At 35.0% G+C, this 23615-nt stretch overlaps 1 protein-coding gene across 4 annotated transcripts in view; it reads left to right on the top strand.

Moving 5' to 3' along the window:
• LRRIQ1 (leucine rich repeats and IQ motif containing 1) overlaps window positions 1–23615 on the top strand; it is a 200612-nt gene that overhangs the window by 74930 nt on the left and 102067 nt on the right. For all 4 annotated transcript variants that reach the window (XM_073214774.1, XM_017680333.3, XM_017680334.3 and 1 more), the window contains 4 exons: window positions 1920–2099; window positions 4829–5278; window positions 8647–8848; window positions 15009–15128. In XM_073214774.1, coding sequence (XP_073070875.1) covers window positions 1920–2099; window positions 4829–5278; window positions 8647–8848; window positions 15009–15128 — 952 coding nt within the window. The remainder of the gene's footprint in view (window positions 1–1919; window positions 2100–4828; window positions 5279–8646; window positions 8849–15008; window positions 15129–23615) is intronic.

Genomic DNA, 23615 nt, shown 5'->3' with positions numbered 1-23615 from the left:
ATAAACATCTGAGTAAAGGTTTTTGTGCAGACTTCAGTTTTTCAATTCATTTGGGTAAATACCAAGGAGCACAACTGCTGGATCATATGGTAAAAGTATGTATATTTTTGTAAGATGCCACCAAACTGTCTTCTACAGTAGCTACACCAATTCTGCATTCCCACCAGCTGTGAATGAGAGTTCCTGTTTCTCTACATCCTCAGCAGCATTTGTGTTGTCATTTTTTTTTGATTGGTCATCGTAATCTATAGGTAGTGGTATCTCATTTTAATTAACAATTATTTAATGACATATGAGGCTGAACATCTGTCATATGCTTACTTGCCATCTCTATTCTGTCTTTGCTGAGGTGTCTCTTAACGTCTTTGGCCCACTTTTTAATCGGGATGTTCATTTTCTTATTGTTGAGTTTTAATATTTCTTTGTACATCTATATATTTCTGATAACAATCCTTTATCAGATCTTTTTTCCCAGTATATGACTTGTCTTCACATTCTCTTGACATTGCCTTTCACAGAGCAGTTTTTAGTTTTAATGAAGTCCAGCTTATTGATTATTTCTTTCATGGACTGTGTGTTTGGTGTTGTATCTAAAAGACAGCACTATACCCAATGTCATCTTGGTTTTCTCCTGTTAATCTTCTCGGAGGTTTATAGTTTTGCACTTGAATATAGGTCTGTGATCCACTTGAGTTTATTTTTGTGAAGGGTGTAATTTCTGTGTCTGCATTCACTTTTTTGCACATAGATGTCCAGTTGTTCCAGCACCAATTATCTTATTGTATTACCTTTGCTCCTTTGCCAAAGATTAGTTGACTATATTTATTTGGGTCTATTTCTGGGCTTTCTTTTTTGTTCCATTGATCTATCTGTCTGTTCTTTTCATCGGCACCACACTGTCTTGATTACTGTAGCTTCGTAGTAAGTCTTCAGGTCAGGTAGTGTTAGTCCCCCAGCTTTTTTCTTCTCTTCAACATTGAGTTGTCTATTCTGGGTCTCTTGCCTCTCTTAATAAACTTTAGAATCAGGTTGTTGATATCCATAAAGTGCCTTTTAGCAGGGTCATGTTCAATCTATAGGTGAAGTTAAGAACTAATTTCTTGGCAATATTCAATTTTATTATCCATGAAGATATATACATATACATATATATATATATATATATATATATATGTATATCTTTGCATTTATTTAGTTCTTTGATATTTTTCACCAATTTTTTAGTTTTCCTCACAGGAACTTTTAGTTTTGAATTAAGGAGTTTTATTCATTTAAGAAGTGCATTTTGCCCCTGTGGCCATCAGTAGCCTTGTGAAAAGAGGCCTATGTTCTCCTTTTGAAAGGTTTGGGCAAGTATTTCTAAATGGCTAAGCTTGATGGACAGCTCTTGCTGTCCGACTTGGTTTTTCATAGCAGTAGTCTTTTAAATTAATACAGATTTTTGCTCATATTCAAAAGACTTTTATCATCATCTTCAGCAAGATTCCTGGAGAAATAACATAGGTGTGGATTTTCAGATCATGATAAATAGAGCGATGTCTTACTACTCTTGTTTAAACTATCTTACGCTGTATTTTGCTAAGAAAAACAATCAGAATTCACCTCTACTGAAATAAACAAAAATAATCTGATGTTATTTTTCTTTTCATAATATCACCTTTATTCACTCCCAGCCCTAGTGTCCAACTCCTTGAACTTCCCATTTTTTTAGACAGTGTTAAATGTATATCAAGAACTCTAAAAATTAATTTGTATATCACATCATACCATAAGTTTATTAAACAAACTTAACAGTATCATTTTCTCTACAAAATTGAAATTTTTATATACTTTGTGCTTACACTGTTTTAATAATAAGTATATAGTTATTTGAGATATAAATTCCTTTTCAAAATTAAATATTTTCCTCTTTTCAATAGGAATTCTCTACTGAAAATATTACCCGCTCTAAGAATCCTCAACGGTGAAATGCTAAGCTCTTACTCAGAAAGCCGTACTGAAGAACATTATCAACCAGGGTTAGGTCGTTTCCTGACATTTTGTCAGTCCCAGATTCGAGAATTCAACTTACTAATTGAAAACTATATTATTGGGAAAGGGTAAGACTGTTATCTTCCCTTTTTGTTACTTAAAGAAATAATTTATACATATGATTAAAAAATATTCTCATTAATCATAGTTTTGAGATTAGACTAATGTGTTTTAGGGATATTCTCCCTTAAAAAAAGCCTGCTGGGCATCATTGTTGCTTGAGATATACTAATATTTATTTTAAACATAATTTAAAATATAACTTAAGTGCCAATATTAGATAAAATAAGGCATGAAGATAGTTTCAAGATGAGGCAAATATTCAGTCTTTCATTCAGTCATAAATTTATTCAACAGTTATTGTGAATAAACACACAATAAACTAAATATTACAGTTTATCCTCAAAAGAATTCACAAATTGACATAAGAAAAAAATCAGGTAAATGGTTACAATGGAGCAAGGCACATTTTGTAATACATATAATATTTATTATATATTAAGGCATATTGTACATATTTTATAATTATATGTTAAGGTGTTATTGGGAGCACTGTGGGAAAAAAGCAGTCTTTATATGAACGTATTCAGAGGACAGAAGCTGGGAGCAGAGTCCTAATCAAATAACAGAGAAAGAGAGCTCCCCAGGCTTCCTGCTAGATTCTGAATGCATTAGTCTGAATAAATTACGGTTGATCTTTCTGTAACTGTATTTGCTAATTTGTATTGCTACAGAAAACACAAATAAAAAAGGAAGTGGTTTCATATTTCACTTAGGACAGCTCTTTATTGTAACTGCAACAGTAATTTCTAAACATAATTATTAAATTATTGGTATTTCTATTTTCATATATGCTCATCTATATAATATTTGATTTTCTATTTAAATGTTTTTATATAAAGTCTACTCAATTTAAAAAATCTCACAGTTTAAAATTGGGGATCAACAGAGGTGAGGCTTAAAACCTCACCGCCCCTGTTTTGAGAGAAATCTTCTGCATCCGTGGATGTTTTGCTGCCCTTGTCTAGCTGGGATTAACACATAGTCTACAGGCACACACCTGATCATCTACATTTGCTCTCTTACAGCACTAAACTATGTTTTCTACCTTTATCTTGCATCTACCTACCACTTCAGCATTTTATTAAAAATAATAATAATAATAATAATAATAATAAGGGAGAAATGTGGGATTCACATATAAATCAAGTATAAAAATCAAATGAATATTCATATTTGACCTGATTGTTTATAGTTCATAATGCGTGATCAAAACCGAGAGTTTATGTGATGACTGCCCTTGTACTGTTCACCATGTAAGAACTTATTCACTATGTAAGAATTTGTTCACCATGTAAGAACTTGTTCGTTATGCTTCAGAAGATTGGAGACTGACGAGAATTAGGCTTGGGGTGGATTAATGATTGTGCATTGAGCATTGAGTCCCCTGTACAGAATTTTATTGTTGTTAACAACCATTTGATCAATAAATATGAGAGATGCCCTCTCAAAAAAAAATCTCACAGCTTAAAAAAGTCCAATTATAATTACTATTTATTTTTAACAAATATTAAAGGTTATTTAAATTTATCTGTGTAAATCTAAATTTCTATCTCCTGTATATGTGTGGTAATGGAAAATTTTTTTATGTAAAGGTGACTCTTGGCTTCCCTTCTGTTGAAATTTAAATTTCTCAATTGCTTTGGACAATTTATTGTCATTGCAACTTAAATTTCATTTTGTCATTGAAAATGTAAACTGTGTTATATTTCATATGTTTAATCATAAATGGTCGGGAATCCAACACCTAAGCATAAACATTTGATATTCCCAATACTGAACTGAAACTTTTCTGCATTATTAGTCAACAAAATTAATGATTTAAAAAATGGCAAAAATATATTATTAGAGCCTCACTAAAGTCTAATATTACCTTTGTGAATGTAGAAATTGTTAATTATCTCTATATTTTAGGAGTATCACTCATTTTGTATGGTATGGTTAAAAGTTGATATTTACTTATATCCATTATTGTTTAGAAAAAAATTTAAGGCAGCTTGCAGCTATATAGTAAAGGTAGTTGCAAATTATAAATTTGAAGTAAGTAACATTTTTAAAAAACAACAATAAAGGAATATGAAATGTAATCAAGAATAAGGCTTACCCAAGTGGCAAGTCCTTACCTTTGCTTTTGAGAGCCTCAAATCTGGCAAACAGAAAGTTTGATTAATTACATAAGCCATAAACTTAGTGAGGTAGAAACCAACAATTGTTCAAGAGAATCACAGCCATTTGTGTCTTAGAGTATTTGAATTCTTTTTGCAGTGGATTATTTTTCCAGAGAAAAATGGGGATAAAAGCTTTCCCATAATATAAGTTCTTTGTTTAATAGTTCAGTACAAATATTTTGCACGGCAAGAGTCAATGCAGAAAGACTTTTAACTCTGTTTCATAAATAACTTCTCCAGATTTATGCAGCCCTGATTTCTCATGTTCCTGGGTAAAAGTATGGATTTTTTTTCATTCATTTGTACCAAAAATACCTAGCATAAAGATTAGTTTAAAATTTATAGACATCTGTCTGGTTTGATAGATCTACTGATTAACTGAACAAATATTTTCAAAATTTGCTAGGAACTAGACCCATTTTTATAAACAACCAGAAATAAATTTTTAATGAATGTTGTAGTGAGGTTTAATTTTCGTGTCAGGCTACACAGGGAAATTTTCAGACCTATACACTTTTAACATTTTCTGTTACAATTCTTATTTTAAAATGTCCTCGTTATTTGTTCAGAAATGTATTCACCTTGGATGCTGCAGAAAATCTCTGTCATTATTTTAAGAAATTGATGACACTTAGCAATGAATACCGATGTGTACATGAACGTGGGGATATAAGTATCACCCAGAGAGATGAATCAGAAGTCCAGCAAAATCATTTGTCACGTACAAACAGTGACAGTGCGCTACAAAATAGAGTTCTTTACTCTTGTGCAAATGAACATAAACCAGACTCACCAGGTATTTCTGAGGAATGGGTGGACTCTGCCTCTAGTCACACCCTATCAATCAACTCCTCCTTATGTGAAGATATGGAAGGCAAAAATCAGGAAAAAACAGAAGAACAGAAGAGAGAGGACAGCAAAGCAAGCTACACCCTCACTGAAAGAATCCCATTCATGGAAACAGTAATGACAAAATCTCTGCTGAAGAATCATCAAAATATTGAACATCATGAAAGAATGTAAGATTTATAGATCATTTCTTTTTTAGAAGTTGTTTACTTCTTATTTTTTATGGATGCTCTTAATGTTACTAAATAATTTGGTAAAGGATTTAAATTACTAATATATTTCATATTAATTCCCTTAATTATGTTTTCAAATTATTAATTATAGTACAGTATTACTTAATTTAAAATGAGTTCATATGAAATCTTTTCTGCCTTCTAATCTCTAAATAATTAAAATGAATTTTGAAGGAGAAATTAACACTATACTATCCTAAAAATAGTATAAAGAATACTTTTTAGATCAAGTAATTTTACTTTTTAAAAATACCTTTCAATGTTTTTTATTTGCTTAATGATCTGATCTGTAAACATTTAATAAGCATCTACACAAATATTCAAATGCATGTGCTATAATTTTCTTTAGCATAGCAATTCTATAAGGTAGGACCATATTCTTTGAGAACAGTCCTATATACCTTCTTCCAACTATTACGCTGTTTTTAAAAACTAATGGCTTTAATTTTTTTTATTGAACCAGCAAAGATAGGGTTTTATTTTGGTCTGTCAGCTTTTCTGTTTGTTTGTTTTCCTACTTTTAGCCTCAGTATCAAGCCAGGAAAATTAAAAATGGTCAAACTCAGCTTCTTCTATAATGAGAATTGTTGAACAGGGCAGAATGCAGCTAATTTTGCTTTTTCCTGTCTTAACTCTTACAGGAGTTGTCAGTGTGAATGGTGATTATTTTTCTGGGAGCTATATTTAAAAGTTTGACATGCTGAAACTAACATATACGCCCTAATACAAACATTGAAAAAATTTTCTTGAAAGTGGCTTTAACATTTTCTAATTTACATTTTACCAATTTACTTAATTGCTTTTTTTTCTATAGGGAAGGAAATTTTTCTTTTTCTTCTACCCTTCTAATTTCTCACTTGGGACCCCTATAACAAAAGATAGATTCATAAGAGAAAAGCATACAAATTTACTTAATATAAGTTTTACATGAGTCAGGAGCCCTTGTAAAGATATGAAGACCTGAAAACGTAGTTAAACCAGAGCATTTTATATTAGGTTTGATGAAGAGTGGAATGCCATGGAAAAATATGATAGGACAAGGGTATGAGCTAAGAGTGGTGCTGGGGGAAATTTAGCAAGGTCTCTTCATTCAGATTCTTCTTGTCATGACTTCAGCTTCAGATAGGAATGCTTCTTTCCCCTGGGTATAGGGAGGCCACCTCTCATGTGAGTCTTATGACCTGCTTCCAGAGAAGGTCAACAAGTTATTCCTACACATGCTGTTTCTCAAATTCCTGCAGCTCAAAATATTCAGCATGCCAGGATGCAATGTTTTTGGAGTAGTGTGTCCTCAACTTGGACGTTGCCTATTGAAATTTCATATAAACAACATGTAGAACTTCTTAAGCCATGATCAGTAAAATAGCCAAATGAAGATAATAAGGATAAAGAGCTGAAAATACAAACCAAAGACCTAAAAAATAAAGGGAAAATAGAATATGTACTCACTTGCTGAACCTTGCCATTCAAGACTTCAAGAAGATTCACTATCAATTGTGTTTCCTAAATATGATTTACATGTGTTCTTATGCTAAGGACACTTTCATCATTATGATTCTGGATTTAAGAAAAATGACGATGATGACGGTAGTAAGAATACAAGCTGTTTCCCTCAGCATGGAGGGTGCCGCACATTCAAGAAGCCTTAATATCAGCTTCTTTACCTGCTTTCACTACCTTCAGCGTAGTGAAAAGCATTCCTTGTGTTAGTACCACTGGGGATAGTATCCCTTATCTACATTTCGTTTTGTTTGTTTTTTTCCTTTGGGAAATTTTGAGGATTTTGGACTGAGGACTCAAACACTCAATGACTGGTCAGCTTTAGAAGAAATTCACAGTTACAGTCAGTGAAATATATGCTTGGTGGAGAAATGTAAGTTACCGTCTCAACTTAGATGAGTTTTCTTACAAGCCCTTTATCCTTTACCAGTTACACACTGCAAATACATTTGCAGATTCTCCATCACCCCAAGTACCTATTCCAATGCAAAAATTCCCTCTTTTTTGTTCACAAGATGAAGGTATGAATTAATGATTAAATGAACAATTGTGAATTAATTCCATAGCAAAATTTATAAAATTCTGTTTACTGTAGGAGGGGGAAATGATTTGTTGGGACATGATTATTTTTTCCAAGCATTAGGAGCACCAGTAGTTTATCTTTGGCCAAAAGTTTTATCTATTAACTTCAATTTTCTGTTCATAGCAAAACAGATTGAAGGCTTCTGCAGGCTTTAGGTAAAATGATAATGATGATTACAAAGTAATAACAATAGGAAACAGCTACATCATTCTTTTCTAATTTCCCACAAATATATTACAAGAAAAAGAATATGTCGTCATGTCTGGCAGAGTTTATCACTCAATTTCACTTCTCCTTAAACTCACTAGTATGAGGAAGGAGAAAATTTCAGTGGGTTTGGAAAATTATAAAATTACTGAAAACTGTTTTAAGGGAGCACTGGAGAAAGTGGATACCCAAAAATTACTTCATACATTTTAAACTAAACTCAGGAATTTGAAGAAAGATGAAGATAAAATAGTTAACACTTCGACCACACTCTGTACTCTGATTTTTGTGCAGTAATCTGTGTGGGAAAAGGAAAACATATCCAATTAGGAAGAGTCAGATATTCACAATGTACTTATTATTCAAATTGTACTAATGTTGCTGGGTGGCCTAGGGGGATGAAGAAAAAACACACCATTGACTGATACAGTGCCTAAAACTGGCAAATAGCTGGAGACTGGGAAAATGTTAGAATTTACTACTATGCATGTAAGAGTATGATACAAGTATTTGTCAAGGGCAGGGAGGGCAGTGACACTGGCAAAGACCTGCTGGGGCCTTTCTCTTACAGTAAGGGGGCTCTCCTTCCTCTCCAACGCCAACCTCTGCGCTGCGAATAGAGACCTATCCTCTTGTCAGCCCAGCGTGGCTCCTTCATCTGCCCCCTTTCTTCTACGTCAGCACTTTTCTCCTCTCTCTACTGCACCATCCTCAGGACCTTACAAAATCTCCTTATCTCCCCACTTAAGAGAAACAGATGCAAATCCCTGTATGCATATTCCTTTCTAAAATACCGGCCCACTTCTCTTCCTTCAGGTTTGAAGGTTCCCGTACTATTTTTACTGCTATAACTATAGTTAAGTAAAGGGAGGAGTCTTATTTTTAAGTCAGACTTCATGTAGTCCCATGTTTACCAATATAGCTTATCAGGACCTCTTAACTGAATACAGTTGTATGTTTGTATAAACTGTGTGTTTATGGGGACTAAAAATGTTTCCTTTTCTCCTCTTACTAGTATGGCAGCGGTGGTAATCCAGGCACACTGGCGTGGTCACATCATGCGCAAACAGATTCATTTCTCTACCAGGCTACATACTCTTACAGTAAGACCCCCGACATCCCGGCCAAATTCCTGCATCAATAATAAAACTATTTTAAAGAAAGAAAAAAAAGAAAATATCCAGGAACAGAGGGAGAAGGCTGCTATTCTTATTCAGGTTAGTTTTAATCTTTTGGTGAAACTGTTGATCATGAGAGATGTATCAGTCATCTTTCACTGGGTTATTCTGTATAAAGACAACCTCCAAATCTTAGTTATTTACAAATGCTGGGTTTATTTCTTACTCATGTGACATGTTGGCTGCAGACTGGCTTCAGGTTGGCTGTGCCACTGTTTAGTGTTTAGTCTGAAGGAGTAGTCTATAATTTAGAAATACCATTCTCATGATGAGACCCAGCCTGAATCATAAAATCATATTTAAAGCTTCTGCTCAGATGTGTCATCTGTCACAATTATTAACATTTGACTAGCCAAAGCAGCTCTCATTTGACCCTATCTAGAGCTGTTTTTAGAAGCATGTTTAAAAATCTACTAAAGTATTTGTTAAAGTCCTTTAAATGTACATTTAACTTAAAAATTCAGAAGGTAGTGAGTAGACTTGATTCAACCTCACCAAGATCAGATTTTGAAATGAAGTTCAACCTAGTCATGTTTATCCTTTCATTTGTTCACTCACCAAATATTTTTTAGAACCTATTGTTTGCCAGTTCTAGTCTCAGGAGATGTAACTATGATCAAAACATGCAAGATCTCTGCCCTTATGGAGTTTACATCCTGGTGGAAGGGGCAGACATAAACTAAATAAAGAGATAAAATAAGGTCTGCGAATTAAATGATACTAATTAAACAAAAATTGTGTCTCCCTTTATTCATTCAGCAAATATTTCTTTGCACAGTAAATCTTACTGGTTTATATATTTTTGGGATGTGCAGTTAATAAGTATATTGAATAGTGGGTGGTAAGTACTAAGGGGGGAAAAGCAGGGAAAGTGGGATAGGAGTGTCAACAAAAAGTTTATTATTTTAGATAAGATGAGTGTGGAAAACCAGAAAAGGTGACAATGGAGTAAGAGACTAAGTCATTAGATACCTGGGGAAGAATATTTCAGGCGGAGGAATATCAGGTTCAAAGGCACTGATTTAGGAGGACACTGCAGTGTTTAACGAGCAGCAAGAAGCCGGCATGACTGGGGAGTGATGAGGTCATAAGTCAGTGTAAAGACTTTGGCTTTTACTCTGAATGACAAGGAAGGTATTTCAGGAATCTGAGCGGTGGACTCACATGATCATTACTTTATGTTGTGATTATGTAGGAAGGCAGGAGTGGAAGCAGCAAATCAGCTAGGAGGTAATCCAGTAGCCTGGACAAAAGATAATGGTTAGCATGGACTAGAGCATTTCAGTAGAAGTGATAAGAAAATCACATTTTGGAATACATATTGATTTATCTTGAGGAATATACTTTGAAAGTAGAACTGATAATGTCAGTTCATGGTCATGTGATATATGAGAGATAGGAAGGAGTCAGGGATGCCTCCAGACATAAGCAACTGGAAAAAGTGTAGTTTTCAGAAGAATTATCCTTGCTATGGTTCTAATGAATATATTCAGTATTTCACTTCACTTAATTTGTCTGGACTGTACACCTAAGGGCAATGCATAGACGAAGCTGTTACTGATTCCTGAATGGTGGTAGGAGTTGGAGGAGGGCAATGGATTCAAGGCAACTCTGAGGAAAATAAAGAACCTTAAGTTACTATCTCAAAACATTGTTCTGCTACGTGAGGATATGAATATTTGTCTTGCAGTCCAAACTCCCTGCTGTCATCAGTTGATGGCAATGAATTTTTAGCATTGGTGGTCAATGGACATTAAACTTTCACTTCATTCCATTCACTAAGGGGAAGTTCATTACTTTATTCAATAGTTTAGTTCAGTGACTGATGTCTCTATGGGAAGTCCTTTTGTTGAGCTTCCTTGTATCTATAACAAAATTAAGCATAATTCAGTCTTTCTTTGCAAACTAGAAAAGGTCTCCTGTTGTACATGATGGTACTAAAAATCTTTAAGATCAACTCAGCTCCTGAGTACAGTCGTCTAGTTTCTTAAGCCATTGGTCTTAAAATGTGAATTCTAGATTGCCTAACCATCCCGGAGAGCAGAGCATGGTACAGTAAGAAGATTTAAAAGGAGTGCTTTAAAAGGAGAAAAATGAAGATTTCATGAAGGATGTGATAGAGACTGCTCTCTGCTCGCCAAAACTCACAGTCTCCTCTTCTTCCTAGCACACAGCCTGACCTAGATAGAGCTCAGCTTCCCTTGGAACTTCAGTGTGAGTTCTAGTCAATAAAGTGTGAGTGAAAGATACGTGCACCACTTTCCTGTCTGGCCCGTTAAACCTCCCACTGACATTCCTTCCCATTCTTTTCACTTTCTGGTTGTCTGAAATGAAGACACCCTCTGAGGCATCCTTGGACGCTGTTGGGACCGCAGAGTCTGCAAAGCTTGGGTACCTGAATCACTTTAAGTCAAAGTGCTGGCCCGTGGTCCTGTTTACCCTCTCAGTGTTTGTTATGTGATCAAGAAATAAGCCATTACTTTTGACTAATTATATACTTTTGGATATTTTTGTTATAGCCCTTAGCTTACTCTAACCAATATAAAAGATGTGAGATATTCTTTGAGAAATAGATATAGCTCAATGTAAATATGTAAGAGACTGGAATTTCAGGTATAAAGGATAGTGGAAATAAAAGCACCTAGAACTTTATATTCCTGGAACTATAAGAATGTATAGTGCCACTAGACTACTAGAAGAGCTAGAATATTAAAAGAATGCAGGGGGAACATGGTCAGAGGTGTGCCAAGGGTTTGTTTTAACAGGGAACAAATGTATGGTTATGTTCTGATAATGGAAGGTGATGGTAGTTAGAGAAGAAAAAGATGGCAGGTATGTATAATATAGATAGGATTGTCTGGCTAAGGAATTGTTGAATGTGTGAGAAAGATAAATCAGTCATAGATGGATTCTTGGGAGAAAAATGGAACCTTGACAGAAATAAATAAGAAGAACCTGAACATTTATGTGCCATTATTTCTCATGGACTGAATGGAGATGATTAGGACTTGAATTCCTGACCCTATGCAGATTTATGAGGGAGGTATCTCCAGGTGTCACAGCAGAAAAACACACAGTACTATTACAGTTTAGAGCTCGGGAGAGGTCCTATCATTGATCCATTGTGAGCCATGATGAGTCAAGCCTTTTCGTTGATGGTCTGGAATAAAGATTTCTTTTATACCCTCTTTTCCCTAGGTCTTCACCTAATATTGACATCTTCTATAACCAAACTCCTCCTTCATCACTGGATTATTTGAAACAAATCCCGGATATCTTGTCATTTCTTTTATAAATATTTCAGTATGAATTTTTATATGACCTATTGTTTTAAATATAACTGCAATATATTATCAACCTAAAAACTGACAATTATTTTTTATTATCACCAAATATCAAATCAACATTCAAATTTCTCTACCTTTTTATAAATGTTTATTTACAGATTTTTCTTAATCAAAATATACAAAGTCATCACTTCGCCTTTGGTTTTTATGTTACTTCAGTCTTTTAACAAGTCATAACCCCCTTTATGTTCTTTTCCTTACAATTTATTTATTGTCCTTTGTCCTGTAGAGTTTTCTACTTCCTGAATTTTGCCAGATGCACCCCTCTAGCATCATTTAATATGTTTCTTGTCCTCTTTTCTGTAAGCTGCCAATAAGATGTAACATTTTATATGATTTGGGTTTGTTTTTTTTATCAAGAAAACTTCATTGGTAGTGTGTATTATACTGAAGAGGTGGTACATAATGTCTGGTTGCCTCTCTTTGGGGAATATTAGCAGCCATTGACAATCATTGACTTGATCAATTGTTTTATTAGTAGTGTGCAAAATGTTGATACTCTGTATATTTCTTCACTTATTAACTAAAATATGTCTATAAAGAGAAACTTTGTCTACTCAACTATTTGGTTACCATTAGGAACAGTTCCTTGGAAAAGCAGGCTAAATGCTTGATGCTTTTCTACCAGTTTTTAGATTCATGTGGTTTCCTAGCATCCTCTAGAGGTAAACCTAATGTGTTCCATCATAATGTAATTTTTTTCATGCTTAAATTTTTAAAATATATGATTTATTTAATTCCATTACAGTTATTATTCTTATTAGTGCCCTTATTTGGCTAATGGGTCTTTTAAAGTTAGCTTTTTTGAAATAATTCATCCATCTTTAAAATTTCCCTCACTTTCTAATGTGACATATATTCCAGGTTCATTTTGTATTCATTTTGCCCCAAGTCTGGATTCAGTCATTTCTCCGAAGATCCTTGGTTCCTTTACTGGGAATATTTAGAGACCCCAGCCTGGATCTTAGTAGTGTTTTAGGCTTTTAAAAATGCTTGTTGCTACAGATGTGATCATTATTTTTAGAATTTTTTTTTATGTAATGAGCTTGAAAATACACGTTTTTAAGAAAAAAATTACCCTAGTTCATACGGATGTTTTAAAATTAAGTTTAGAAATACAAGACTTTTACTTATTTAATTTTATATTTATATCTCTTTTCTTCCATAGAAAACCTTGGTTCCTAATGACATTAACATAATTGCTTTTTCTCCCCTCTCTCGCTCCCCTTCCCATGTGTGTGCGTGCACACATGAATGTGTGGAATACATGCACACACATAATGGAAATAAAGACACACAGATGAGAAAAAAACAGGCTATTTATTCTGGGTGCGCTATAGTGAAGGAGTCAGCCATCATCACTTGCCTTTGGTATAGACTCAAAGGCAGTGTCAAGTCTTTAACGAAGAGAGAGGAGAGTCTTCCGGTGTATTCTGCTGGAGGTTGTTGGCATGCGGAAGATGGGAGGAAGCAAATAGAAGTGGGCATCCAAGGGATTGCTTTAGGAAGCATATCTGGCTATCTCTTATTGGTCCTGAGTTAGAAGTAGGGAAGTTGGCGATCATTGACCGAATCTTGACCATTCTTGGCTAATGGTTGCAGAGGAGGTATGGCTTCCTTGGCTGGTGGCCACAGAGATTGTGGGTGACTCCTGTTGCCACGTACGCTCTGTTTGCATATCCGCTTTTCAGTATGTACATATTTTTCAGAATAACAATACCATTATTACTACTAAGAATATGATTACTGAAAACATCCTTAAGGTATCTTCTGAGTTAAATTTGTCTTTTGAGTATATTTCACTAGGAATATAGTCAAATGAATCTATTGTAAAGTCACTTTAAGTAACTTCTATGTGGTTATGCCCACAACATGAAACATCTATTTAGATTTTTTAAGAATTTCTTTTGTATTTCAGATTAATCTGTTTACAGCTACCTTAAGCAAGTGCACAGTTCCAAAGTCAGATCTAAGCAAGGATATATTCAGAGAAGTCTGACCTCTATTGCTGTAACTTCCGCCCTGTTTTCTGCCACTGTGGTTAATAATTTTTAATTAATTTTATGACTTATACTTCCACTTTTTAATTATTACCAACCATATATACCTATATATTTAAGCTTGTATCAGTTTATATAATGTATGTGTTCATTATGTATTTATATACAGTCTTTCAGAGATAAATGGTAACATGCAATACACACTTATTTTTATCTTGATTTTTGTACTTTAATATACCCCGGAGTTCACTCCCCAGCAGTATATAAAGAGACTCATGATTTCAAAGCTGCAATGTACTTGAACTTGTGGTTAGGAAAAGCTTTCCCTACTCCAAGATTATTGAGAAATCTGAATGTTTTAAATTCTAGTATTCTATGTGTAGTTAATTTTGAAATGAAATGAAATTAGTTAATTGTTACAGGCCAGGATACTACCTCTCTAATATGGCCATTTATGTGTGAAAATTTTCTTAAATGTGTGAGTTTATTTTATACATAATCACTTGGAAATTAGCAAAATTGGTTTTCCTTTGTATCTCTTTCCTAATTTATAATGGGTCCTGAAGGAATTGTCAGATAATTGATTGGTTGACCTACATGTGCAGTTGAGGGAGTTTTACAGATTCTTTTCTGCTTACCACAAGGAAAGTCTCATGAGATTCAGAACTTCAGACACATGCAGTTGTTTAATTTATCTTGCAGTTTTAAGTGTCACATAAAGTTCAAAAAACAGATTATTGAGCCATTAAACTAAGGTCTAAGATGTTTTATCTTCCTAATGGGATAACACAGAGAATCTGGTTTGGAGTTTGATCTATAACCTTGTATAACATGCTTTAAATTTTTGTTTAGGCAGTTTGGAAGGGCTTTATTTTACGGAAAAAACTCACAGCAGCTCTAGAAGCTATTAACAATGAAGAATCTGAAGATGAATATGAGGAAATAGATTTAGAGGAGTTTGCATTTAATGAAGTAAGTACCCAAATCAACATATGAATATTGGTCTTCAAATATTTTTAGTATACTACTTTGGAGTTAAACCAGGTTCTGAGGTTTTTATCATTTTAACTGTGTATGTTATAGATTTTTTTTCAAATAACACTTGAAAAAGTATGCTTCTAATTTAACATCTTTTTCATTTACCCTACAAGCTTGTAACACGTGTGAATGTGGTCATAGAATATTTAGAAGAATTTTTGTGGACTCTTCAACCAGATTTACATAATGCTTTAGCAGTTATCCCTTAGGAAGTACATCTCTCAGTTTATTTATGCCCTGCTCAACATTTAGAAGTTCTTTGCTGCCTAACAAATGAGAACAACCTCCAGTTATTATTCAAGATTACCAATAAAGTACCACACTTTACAGACATACCTACTTCTCCCCTGTGGCTTCCTTACACTCCAGCCAAACTGAGAACCATTTTACCTCACAGAGCATTTGACTTTTACATGCTTAGTTTTGACCATTCTGTTCTGTATTTGGTAGACAGTTACACCCACATAACCACCACTCAGATTAAGACATAAAACCTATGGGCATACCCAGAAGACTTACTCATGCCTCTATGGTAGTCATACCTCCGTGACTATAGATTAGTTTTGCCTGTTTTTGAATTGCCTGCAAGTACAGTATGTACTCTTCTTTCACATAATATTCTATCTGTGAGGTTTATCTATGTAGTTGAGTTTAGCTGTACATATACCACTCTTTAAAATATACCACTTTTATCTATCTATTGTTTGAATATACCACTTTTAAAAAGCCTAGTCTATGATTGGCACATTATTGTTTAAGTTATTCCTAGTATTGCCTATTATGACTAAAGATGCTATGAACATTCTTGTACATGTCTTTTAATGTACATATTCACTTTTCTCTTAGGAATAGAACTTCTGGGTCATAATGTTTACTTGTGCTTAGCATATAGTGCCTGAGAGTATTCTAAAGTGATTATATCAATTTAGAGTCCTATCAGCAGAATATGAGAGTTTCTGAAGAGCTCTATCTTCACCAACACTTTGTATTTTCATGTCTTTTTCCCCCGATCCCAGTGGGTTTTTGGTGACATCTTATTGATACTTTAATTTGTATTTTTCTCATAACTGATAATGTTGAGTACTCTTTCATATGCTTACTGGGCCATTAGATATCCACCTTTGTAACGTGATCAAATGTTTGTGCATTTTTCAGTTGGATTGTACTTACGATTTCCCATGTGTCTCTTAAACTCTCCTTTGAACTGCTCTCCCTTTTTGCTTCTGTGTTTTCGTTTGGATATTTCCCACTGACTTATCTTGTAGTTCCCTGATCATCTCTCCTGAGTTATCTAATCATTTTTAATCACCTAGTGAATTCTTCATTTCAGTTATTCCGTTTTTTAGTTCTAGAATTGATTCTACTTGATTGTTTATTGTAAATTCTAGTTGCCTGTTAAAGTTTTCTATCATTTCCTGTATTTTCTTGAATATACTAAGCATGGCATTTTCAAAACTTTCTCAGTTAATTACAACCTCTGGATAGCTTATGTTTATTTCTGTTGAGTGTTTATCTCTTGATTTTGAGTCAGTTTCTCTTTTTTAGTGTTTATTCTTTAAGTATTAGACTATCGGTAAAAATTGTAAGTAAAGACCATGGAAGGTGTAGCAGGTACATATTATACTGGTAGGGATTCTTTTGAGGCTTATTTTTAAGATTTGCTAGGGTTGGTCTATTTCTGGTTTCTGGTTGGGTACAGCAAATATATTGTCTGAACTGAAAGTGGGATATTTATCAGGTTACCTTCACCTTGTTTGTCCCTGAATTCTAATCGCTTTTTCCCACAACATCAAGTGATTGAAGAAATTTCCTCCGAGTTTTCAGCACCCCAGACTTTGCTACTGCATCTTGATTCTAGGTGTCTCTCCTAGGCATGTACTACCTGGCATTGGCAAACATGTGAAGGGAAATTTTATACATAACTTTGAGCTTACATTCCTGTGGTTTTTTCCTCCCAGGGATCTTGATCCTCAAACCTAAGTGCCCTGGCATCTCTGTACCTCAAACTCTGTCTCTTCATACCAGTGAAACTGCCGCAAGAGGGTCTCAGATTTCTCCTTGGCTCCTCTTTCCTGTTAAAAAAAATGGGAACTTCACTGATAGAAAATGTGGAGGGAGATAAAGGATTTGCATGAGCATGAGGCTCTGCTCTCTGGGACCTCAGTTCTTGAAATCCTGACTACTTTGGTTGCTCTTGAATACCTTCAGCTCCTTCTTTATTCCACTATTTGTACATGTTTTCTGGAGGGATACTTATTCTCATTAAAGCTATATAATAATTAAGTGGCCAGAATGAAATGTTTAGAAATGAATATGTCAAGTAAATGATGAACTTAAATGATCCAGGCATTGTTCTCACCACAGTGACCAAAAAAGAAAAGATCCCTCACCTCCCAGAGCTTACATTTAATACATGTATAATAATATGAATATTATTTACAATAATATATAAGCATTCATATAAATATATAATAAAAATAAATATTCAGAATATTATAAGACATTGAAAATTGCTCTGAAAATAAAGAAGCATAGAATCTGACTGGATGACCAGGGAAGACTTGCATAAGGTGTAATAGTTCAAGATGTGAAAATAACTGAAGGAACAGCCATGGGGTAATACTGCTGTAGGCTATGGGTAAGACAACCATGGAAGCTTTGAAACAGGAATGCCCTTAGAATATATGACAGGAGCAGAACATTTACAATAGGTAAAGCTGATTAGGAGAAGAGAAAAATCAGAGATAGGGAAGAAACAGAAAAATGGCCAGGGATCAGCCCACATAAAGCTTAGGATATCATGTCAAGAACTTTGGATTTTATTTCAAATGTATAGAAAATTATGGTTTTGAGTAGGGAAGTTAAATGTTATTTGTTTTAAATGGATGCCTTTGTTTGAAATGCAGAGACCAGTGTAGGGGAGCTCAGAATTAAAGCTAAGTATGAATTAAGTAGGTATTGTTAACTTTGCCTTCCTTCGACATTTTTTTTTACCATTTTTCATTGACACCACTTTATTTTAAAATCATACAATTTGGGGTGACTTAATCAAATTACCAGAGTGTCCATGTCTTTTTTCATTTCTCTGTCTTTCCTGTAGGCAAGTGCAAGAATTATCTAACCACGACTTCACTTTTATCACCAAGTTAGGTAAAAAAAAAAAAAAAGTCGCCTTTGGATTAAATCTGTACTTCTCTTCTCTTTTTAAAATGTAGCCCAACGTAGACATCTACCATCTATTTAAACTTATTTGTCCCTTCCAGCCAGCAAATACCGAATATTTACAATATGGAAGGCACCATGCTTGGTGCTGGGATAGGTACATAAGTGTATATAACATGACCCAAATTTTAGGGGATGTAAGGAATATACTTGGATATTTCCAGTGAATTGCAATTGCTATAAAAGAATAAATACAAAATTGTCTTAATAAATGACCCTTGATCAAAAAGCCTGGATCCAATGTGCCATGAAATTTTTATATTCATATATGCAATCTCTGAAGTGTGATTGCAGTTAACAAATGGTTAACCAAAAGGACACTAATAACCAAGAGTCAATTAATTTTAGTTCTGTTAAGCATAGATTGCCTTAATTTTTTAAATGTCAGAAACTGTCAAGGATCTTGAATTTTCACCTACATGCAGTCCAATAAGTTAAGTTTTCATGGATACTGGCAGAGGAAATGAAACATTTATCACTTGTCACATCAGGCATCAGGAGCTTCTTATTCATGTCAGTGCCCCTTTGCCCCCAAGTTCTGCAGGTAGGAATCCAAAGACTTCCTCCCTAAGAATACTGAGCCCAGGACACTTCATATTTTATAAAGGGCAGCTAGCATCCCTGCCCATCTTATGCTCCAGAGGAAATCATTATAGTTAATATATAGACAGTGGACTCTGCCTTCTGTCCTGGAGGGAAATAATAAAAGACTCTCTCTATCCTCCAAGTCTTTTAGCTATAGTAACATCTTTGAAAAGATAGTCCAAAACAAATGTTGTCATAAGTCATGCAGAAATGTTAGAGACCTAGAAAAATTGTCTCCCAACAATATCTACATGACAAAATTTCCCGTAAGTACCCATTCCTGTGGCCACTCTCAATAATCTGACGGGCTAGAATTAAATCCATTAGGTTATCCTCATATGATGCATTTAATTAAGGTTCCTATCAATAGCCCAGCTCTTCTCTTTCAGTTTCTGTATTGACCCTCTCGTTAGATTTGAGGCTTTAATTTAGGTACAGCTGAAAGTACTGGCTATTACACAGACTCCTTCCTAGACCTCAAGGAGGAGGTTTATGGCAATTCTGCCACCTAAAACAACCCTGGCCAGTGAGTTGATGCTGGCTTGAATTCTTTCCAGGGCCATAGTAGTGTTAACTTAAACATTGGAAAGTGTCCATTAGGACACCTTCAGGTGGCATGTGTTCACCCCATGGTGTGACTGGGAATAGGGGGTGGTGGGGGAACATGCAGAGGTGTTTTACTTGGGAGGTACAAGATCTGGGGCCACCCCTGCAGTCTACAAAGACTTCTCAGTAAAGTTAAGGAAAACGGTCTTCACACTATGGTCACAGCCTCCTGGAATGGGATGACAGACCCAGCAGTAAGTTCAACTTAAGGTGCTAGCAACAGTTTGGGAGGGGACTACAGAGGCACTCTTCTTGTGGAGAAAGGCATCAAGGGTAGTTCTGAAGGACAAAAAGATCATTAATGTCTCTCCCTTCTTTGTGCCTTGCAGAACCTAAGGTGTTCCTTTCAAAGGGACTGGGTGGTTCTTCTCCATTTACCTACTCAGAATTATAGCATCCATTTCAGTAGCTATAACTTCACTTTTTTTTTTCCTAATCATTTGCTGTTCACACCTAGACCTTCCCCATCTGGAAGGATCCAGAATAATAGGAACAAGTGCATTTTTATAAAGCTTAATGAGATTAAGTTTGCATAATCTAAGCCCCCCTTGGCCAGGCTGTACCTTGAGAAGTGTATCTCCCACTTTTTCATGTAAAGCCAAGATGGCCCTTGGGGCCACAATGGCTCTTCCTTTTGACAAGTAAGGCTTTGGTGGACCTTCATACCTTGTTAGTCATTGAATCTATGTTGTTCCACCCCAAACTGGGAGTATCAGGCCAGAGAGTTGCAAGGCCTCCACGGGCCAGTCATTATTTCTAAAATAGTCCAATAGAAAGCATACAACTACTTTTCATAGGAACATACCTGGAACCGTGTCAGAAAGGCCACAAATCCAAAACCACAAGAATGCCTCCAGGTGGAGACCAGAGACTCCGACTGGCAAAATTATCAGTCACAGAGACTTGAATTGTCTCTTCTACTGAAGGGATCTGGTAAGATGCGGGACCTCTTTTTCTATAGTGAAAGGTTGAAGAGAAGTGATTTTTCCTTGGCTACTGGAGAGAGTCTGAGCACTGTACGGTGTCCCACATAGTCCCAGACTTATCAGCCAGTGTCTGCTAACAGACGTGTGGCAACACTCACCATAATCAGGACTGTTAAAACTAAGGCTTTTTTAAAAAAAATTTAGATATAATTCACATACCATTTTGACTTGACAACCAACAGGATATCATGAATATAGTGAAAGCTTTGAACATCAAAGGGTAGAGGCGCTCCTGGTGCTCATACTAAATCCTGACCCACTGATTTTCCCACAGGGGTCAAATTACAAGAGAGTTTGTCACACTAGCACTTCTCTACCTGAACCTCCTCCTCTGTTGGGATAATCCCCTCCGGCATTAAGGAATAGAAAAGTAACACATGCAACACAGCCATTTCTACTCTGCATTTAGCCATAGACGCAACACCACAGTACATTGAATTGGCCTAAAGGGTCCCACCCACAATATAACTTTAGCTCCTTCCTCCACCAGGAAGAGTATCTAAACCCCATCAGTTAAGTCAGTGTGTCCCCTATCCCATTAGTCTGGGTAGTATAATGCCCTCTAACATGGGGTGAAAGACTGTCTGTCTTCCCAGGCTGTTAGCTATACAAAATTCCTTGAAAAGATAGTGTAGGAAAAAAGCTGTCACAAAACATGCAGAAATTTGGGAGACCCATGGAGAACTGTCTCCCAACATGAAGCTCCTACTGTGTGCTACTCGTGATAAACCTCTGAACAGTGAGGTATAAGACATTTTTCTTAGTCCTTGAGTCTGCAGTGCACAGTGGATAGCTTTTTTAAAAGAATTATTTTAGCAGAAATTTTAATGAGCCTAGGTCTCAATCTCCTTTGAGGGGAATTTTTGCTACTTTGTCATAAAATATCTATGGTAACATAATAAATATATAAAATAACAGGTGTGTCTAGTCTAATACGGCATAGTGATCTACACAGGCACTTTTATTTCTCACCTTTTAAATCATAAAGTATATAGTTAATATTTTCTTTGTTGACTTCATTTAATAGAGTTTATTTTCTCTTGTACTTACACTTTTGAGAAGCCACCATATAAAGGACCAATAAAGGTCTTTAAATTTAATCTGGTTAGGAGTCTCTAAACCCAGAGAAGATGAGGAAAGCTAATATACCATATCATAAATACAGAAAACCACAACAGGCAGAGTTGTATTTGTTTTTTGTCTCAGATCAAAGTCATATTCACTAAGTTTGCAGGTATAATTTTTGAGAAGAAGACAAAATGTATTAAGCTGGGCAACTTTCAACTCTGGAGTTCATTTGGTCCTTATCTCAAATTAACTTCACAGAGTGCTTAACTTACTACACTTAACATACTACAGTACATCGTGGGAAAATAAACAAACAAAAACTAAGGTATAGGCAAAGGAAAAAACTTAGAGCAAAGTGGTATCTCTGGTTGAGCGAAAAGAGGCAGGCAAAGTATATAACAACAATATGAGCAGCCATGCTTCTGAATTGAGGAGAGACGGGTTTAGAAAGCAAGATTTGAGATTTTTAATGGGCCAGCTTTCCAAACTGTAAGGATTCTGAGATGCTACATAAGTTATCAAGAAGTGTTAGAATTAATCTGGGGTTAGCAAGAGGCAACCTGAGCAGAAGAGGAAGAAAAGTGTGGGGGCAGGGTACGGGGCGAGAAGAGAGTAGGAGAAAGATCAAGTCATAGCTTTTAGAATTTCTAGGACATGCTCAACTCTTAATTTGTGGCTCAGGGAAAGTCTGATCCTCTTCTCAAGGGTCAAATGAAAGGATTACCTGGAAAATTTTGCATGTACATATGCCAGTAAACGGGATTGTTATTTACAGCTCCTCTCTCAGATAGCCTTATTTTATATTCTCTCAGAGTTTGATTATAGAAGAACTTATTTCTTTTCAGATCAGAAGCCAAATATATGTGTATAACTGATCAAATGTCCAATTCTGAATACAGTTACAAATTAACTAAGTTCAAATTCAATTTTAATTTATTAGTAAATTTGATAATAGTCTATCTAATAACTAGAAAGCTTTCCAGATCCTCGGTTGTAAGTTAAAGAACATCTAAACAGAAGGTTTTCTTAAGCAATAACTAAAATTTGTATAAATAGCCAGTGATAAGCATGATATATTAATAAACATTTTTAAAACAGTAGTATATTTATAATCTTGGCTAGTTCCTCCTGACATTTTAAGATTTTCTTTTCCCTCAGCATACTAGGTACTGCCAGATATATTTGATATTAATATACTGAACTCATAAATCCATAGTCTTGGTAACATTTTTTGGTTGTGATTATATAATTACCAAAAGTATCTTTAGCATTTTATATTAACCATCTGTTTATGCTTCTAGAACTTTCTAAGACAGTGTTTAAATAATTGTTCTGGAATCTCATAAAGTTTGTGAACTTCAATTAAAACCAAGAAAAGCTATTTTCAAAGTTTTCTGCTATTTTAGAGCGCAAATCAAAGCCCTAAACTTTTTTCCAAGATTTCTTATAGCTTTGCCAAGTAAGAGACCACAGTCAACATCTATATGATACAGCAAATCACTATGCTTTGTGGGACCTTGTCCTGCTGCAGCAAGAAAACAGCTGGAGTCCCAGAGAATATAAAAAGGAGGCGTTCTAGCAGGTGTTTAAGAAAAAAAAGTTATCTTAAAAGCAGTGCATAAATCAGACTCCTTGCCTGGCAATACTGGTCCACCTACTCCTCAGGTGGCACATTACCTTTTTTATTTTTTCTTCCAAATTTTTTATTGTAGTTAGATACACATAAAATAAAATGTACCATCTTGACCATTTTTAAGTGTGCATTCAGTGGTATTAAATACATTAATAAAGTTGTGTTACCATCACCACCATCTATGTCCAGAACTCTTTTCATCTTGTTAAAATGAAACTATATACCTGTTAAATAGTAACTCCCCGTTCTTCCTTAGTATCCTAAAGTTATAGCAGCCTAATTTGAATAGCCTCCCAAAGCTCTGTTCCTTTATAGCTCCAT

The sequence above is a fragment of the Manis javanica genome, chromosome 10 (genome assembly GCF_040802235.1).
Source record: "Manis javanica isolate MJ-LG chromosome 10, MJ_LKY, whole genome shotgun sequence".
Classification (NCBI taxonomy): Eukaryota; Metazoa; Chordata; class Mammalia; order Pholidota; family Manidae; genus Manis; species Manis javanica.
The sequence above is the reverse complement of the archived record's forward strand: the minus strand, read 5'-3'. Positions and strand labels throughout refer to the sequence as shown.